This window comes from Lactuca saligna, chromosome 1 (genome assembly GCF_052625555.1).
Source record: "Lactuca saligna cultivar CGN05327 chromosome 1, ASM5262555v1, whole genome shotgun sequence".
NCBI classification, from domain to species: Eukaryota; Viridiplantae; Streptophyta; class Magnoliopsida; order Asterales; family Asteraceae; genus Lactuca; species Lactuca saligna.
In genome coordinates this window covers 49,824,556-49,829,845 of record NC_136417.1, presented here as the reverse complement: position 1 = coordinate 49,829,845, position 5,290 = coordinate 49,824,556, and the positions used below count along the sequence as shown (strand labels likewise).

The following is a 5,290-nucleotide window of genomic DNA, read 5'->3' as shown; positions in this document are numbered from 1 at the left end:
TCATCCACCCCCAAATGCTTTTTCCGTTGTGGTTTGCGGGTGTGACAGATTGGTATCAAAGCCTTGTTTATAGTGAACTCAGTATATCAATCATAAAAGATTTACAAATATAAACATATTGGGATAAAAACACTCTGACCAGGATTATACTTTAAAAATATATATCTTTATGTTAGAAAAGTATAAATATATATTTGGAATATGTATATACTAGAACAGAATCGTAAGATGTACAGAATAAAAGTATTTGGAGGTTGGACACTACGGTTAAACCTGGGCAGTTATGTAATCATGTCTAGGATCAATATTGCCTAATCAACTATATTTATTAGAGACATGACCAACATGTGCTTGGGAGTGATTGTAGTGTTTCAACTAGTCTAAAATTTACCTAGATACTTGAAAATTTTCTTTAACTAAACATAAAAGGTTTAATATACTATAGAAGAAGTACTATACTAAACGTCTGTTAACTATCTCTTCACCCCCATTCTTGTGTAGATATCATGGCGGGATTGCATCTCCCTGGCGACACGTACTTTCCCAACCTAGGAAATGGAGGATGGCTTGATGATGAGCTAGAAAAGGAACCTACAATCCACTTAGATGATCACTGTGCCGAGAACTATTCGGAGGGTTCTGACTCCGAGCCCAAAGTTACTAATCTACCTCCGGTGGCTCTTGCCCCAAATCCTAATCCTCGTCTGTTTTTTGAAGGCCCGACACCTCCGGTGGCTCCTGTCCCAAATCACTGGTCGCTGCAGCAGTCCTCAGGGCTTTTGGTATTCCATTTTCGTAGGCTATCTCTACCTTCATATTAGGCCATCAATATTGTTGCTTGATATCCAAGTACATTTTATCTGACCCCTGATGAATAAAATACTGTGTCTTGTGGGCTTCATGCATGATTACTTCTCTGAATCCCCTAATTTTGGGAACCCAGATTCTATTCATGAAGTAGTGAGTTTCGTTGTCTTTAACTTTGAGCTCCTTCTCCATTCCTCGTAGTGATTCACTAGCGATATTTTCATGCTTCCTGGCGTCTAATTGGGCTTCCTTGATGTGTGAGGCTAGGGGAGATTGGATGGTGATTGATATGGTCTTTACACGATGACTTGAATACTCCTTTCGGCTCAGGGCATCGGCTACTACATTATCTTTGCCTGGATGGTATTTGATCTCACACTCATAATCATTTAAAGGTTCAACCCATCTTTGCTGCCTCATGTTTGGTTCCTTTTGATTTAGAATGTGCTGGAGGCTCTTGTGGTCTATGAAGATAGTGCACTTGGTACCATATAGGTAGCGCCTCCAAATTTTCAGCGCGAAGACCACCACTCCTAATTCCAGGTCATATGTGGTATAATTTACTTCATGAGTTTTCAGTTGTCTAGATGCATAGGAAATTACCTTCCCGCGTTGCATAAGAACACAACCTAAACCCTGATTTGAAGCATCACAGTAAACTATGAAGTCTTCGGTTCCCTCCGGTAGGGATAGCACTGGAGCACTACAGAGGGCTTGCTTCAAGGTTTGGAAAGCGATCTCTTGCTTCTCCATCCATTTGAACAGTACACCTTTCTATGGCAATGTGGTAAGGGGTTTGGCAATTTTAGAAAAGTTCTGAATTAATCTTCGGTAATAGCCTGCTAGCCCCACGAATTGACGAATCTCCTTTGGCGTTGTTGGAATCGCCCTCTGCCTTTAATGGCATTGACTTTTGAGGGATCTACATGGATTCTTTCCTGGCTAACTACATGCCCCAATAAATTCACACTACGGAGCCAAAACACACACTTGGAGAGTTTTGCATATAACTTTTCAGCTCGAAGGGTCTCTAAGATCTATCGGAGGTGTTAACTATGATCTTCTTCACTTCGAGAGTACATGAGGATATCATCGATGAAAATGATTACAAATTTATCAAGAAATTAACGGCAGACTTGATTCATGAGGTCCATAAATGCAGCAGGGGCATTTGTCAGACCAAAGGGCATCACGACGAATTCGTAATGACAATAACGAGTTCGGAAAGCAGTCTTAGAAATGTCCTCATCTCGAACTTTAAGTTGATGATAATTGGATCTTAAATCTATCTTTGAAAAGTAACTAGCCCATTGAAGCTGGCCAAATAGATCATCGATTCGCGGAAGTGGGTACCAGTTTTTGATAGTGAGCTTATTCAGTTCCCTATAGTCAATGCACATCCTGAAGGATCCGTCTTTCTTTTTAACGAAAAGAACCTGAGCTCCCCATGGAGAGAAGCTTGGTCTAATGAATCCTTTATTCAAGAGTTCACTTAGTTTGCTTTAAATTCTTGCATTTTAGCAGGAGCCAACCTATAGGGTGATTTGGCAATTGGAATGACTCCAGGCACTAGGTCGATTTGGAATTCGATTTTTTGTTCTGGGGGTATTCCAGGAAATTCCTCTGAAACACATCTGGGAAGTCACATTCCACTGGGATGTTTTGAATGCTCGCCTCCTCCTTGGTCTTATCCACCACGTGAGCAAGGAATGTGTAGTTCTTCCTTTTTAAACACTTTTGCGCCTTGATACTCGATATAAGGCGAAGTTTTGCACCAGGTTTATCTCTGTAGATTATTAGAGTTTCGTGGTTAGGAAGATGAAGGCGAACGACTTTCTCGTGACACATAATATCAGCTTGATGGGGCTCAACCAATCCATGTCGATGATCACATCAAAACTTCTAATATTTACAAGCATTAAGTTTATTTGGAAGGTGTGATAGTTTAGAGTTAGAGCACGCCCTACATAGATATACGTAGTTGATTCCGTCTTCCCATTAGCCATTTCCACCGTGAAGGCTTCATTGAGGTTCTGGGGTTGTTGTTTTAGTAAATGTTTGAACTTATTACTCACAAAACTTTTCTCTGATCCACTATCAAATAAAATCCATGCACACAGATTGTTAAGCAGGAACGTACCGGTGACCACGGCTGGGTCCTGCACTGCTTCACCCTTAACCATCGTTAGTACTTTCTATGCTGCTCCTATCCCTTGATTGTTTGCATTGGGTCAGTTTCGCCTTATATGCCCGTCTTCCCACATCCGTAACAGGTATAACTAGATCCCATATTGTTGTTGTTGTTGTTGGTTGTCATCTGGTTCTGTTGAAGCTGAGTCCTAAAATACATCGTTGTGTGGCCCTTCCAATTTCACCTTGTTCAACTCATCTCTCTGCACTTCCGTGATGGTGGAGGTTGCATTTGTTACACTTAGGGAGATTTCCCGCATACTTCTTGGAAGTATTTGGTGTAGATCAGGCTGGAGCATGTGGTGTGGTAGTAGCTTGTGTTGCAGCATGGACAAACACCGTTTGTTGCTTCTTCCTTTTCTTACTTTCTTCCTCCTTCTTACCCTCCTTTTCCACTATTTTGGCACTCTTTTTATTGCCATGATCGTATAGTTTCTTAGTCAATCTCTTGGCGTTATCAAACATCTTAGGGTTTGCTGCAATGACATTCCCTTGGATAGGTTCAGTCAGACCCCAGATAAACCTTTCAATCTTTTTCTCTTCTGAGGTGATCATTCTGGGACACAGAAGGGATAGCTCACTAAACCGAGATATGTATGCGTCAATATTGGAGCTTTGAACCGTGAGGTTCAACAACTCTTGCTCCATCTTCTGCCACCGGTTCTGCAGGTCCTTCTTCAATTTCTTCTTCCTGTTCCTCAGGGTCCTCTTCAGGTTCCTTGTTGGATTCTTCTAGCCATCCATTATTTCCTTGGTTGGGAAAATAAGGATCTCCAGGGTAGTGGAAGCCAGCCATACTGACTACACGGGAGTGCATACATAAGTCATATTTAATTATCCTCATATTATTTTTAATTATTAGTGTTTGGATTCCCTAGAGTTATTGGAGAGTGGAGTAGTCTTTTGGATTCATTTCCCGCTATGGTTACTCCCGACCACATGTAGGTCATATTATAAACAAATATAGTTGATCAGGCTATATTCATCCTTAATATGACTACATAACTACCCAGATTTAATCATAGTGTTCAATTTCCTCTAGAAGCTTTTACTACATATTGTTAGGTTATTATCCTAATATGTGCACATAAGTGTGAAATTTTTGTTTTGTTCAGAGTTATTTAGTCCCATTGTGTTTATAGTTGCATATCATGTATGGTTAGATATGCTAGTTGACTATAAACATTGCTCTGATACCAAACTATCACACCCCCGAACTAGACGGCGGAAACGTTCGGGGGCTCGTGTGACTAACAATTTAATAATCATCACAATGAATATACATGAAACATAACACATTCATCACCAACATTACATAATACAACCAGCATTGTTTACATCAAGTACATTGTTGAATTACATAAGTTCCAATTGTTAAAATACGACAGGTGATATTACATACACAAAATCCAACACACTTGCAATTCTTCCAGCTTAACGATTACCTGAGAATACAAGTTATTTTTAAAAAACGGTCAGCATATATAATGTTGGTGAGTTCAAAAGTATGGCTGAATAAAGTCCTTATATCTTTCGTAAAAACCCAAAAAATCCGATATTTTCTGTAAATTGTCTAAAAATGATGTGAAAATCAAGTGTGATTGCATCTGTGAAATTCATAGTTATAATGTATATGAGTATAGTTTAAATTCATTGTATCGTGAATAAGTGTTAAATGTATATGAATATTTTCCCGAGAAAATTTGATATTTTCTATCTTAATGTCTAGGTTGTTGTCTCGTTGATTAAGTGTTCTCGTGATGACACAATTAAAGAATTAGTCTTCTATGTTTTTAAGTGGTGTTGATTCCGTACGTGAGCCGTTATAACTATGCATGATAATGACTAAGTCGCCCGTCTTGGTATATTTCCAAATGTCGTTCTTGCTAAGGATGTTGTCGCCCTAGACTGACCTAGTCTAGCTGTATCGAGCAGCTAAGGCGTAGGGGGTCACCCCGTATAGATCTATACACAAACTCCCGCTTTACATCCAGGAAACTCTGATTATAACTACAGGCTACGATTGTACACTCAGAGGTGCCAATCGACAAGTCTCACTAGATTCTCAACCTTTCTCGATTGATAAGAATTTCCCTATGTTTAATGTTTTACTCATTAGTTATAGATTCTTCTTTTCCAAAGGTATGTATACAAATTCATAAATCATGTAGAGGTATATTTACGATCTACAAGTATGTGAATTTTCATTACAAGCCCAATTAACATGTAAAAGAGCCACAAAGGTCCAATAACATAGTAAAATGGTAATTTAGGCCCTATTGGCATGAAAATG

At 39.3% G+C, this 5,290-nt stretch overlaps 1 protein-coding gene across 1 annotated transcript; it reads right to left on the bottom strand.

Moving 5' to 3' along the window:
* Positions 1–825: 825 nt before the first annotated feature.
* LOC145006094 (uncharacterized) lies at positions 826–1,227 on the bottom strand. The gene has a single exon (XM_078965195.1). The coding sequence runs from the start codon at positions 1,225–1,227 to the stop codon at positions 826–828; it is 402 nt and encodes a 133-aa protein (XP_078821321.1).
* Between the last annotated feature and the right edge of the window lie 4,063 nt (positions 1,228–5,290).

Bases quoted from the DNA above. Each gene is read 5' to 3' on its own strand.
- LOC145006094 (XM_078965195.1), bottom strand. From the start codon at position 1,227: ATGAGGCAGCAAAGATGGGTTGAACCTTTAAATGATTATGAGTGTGAG.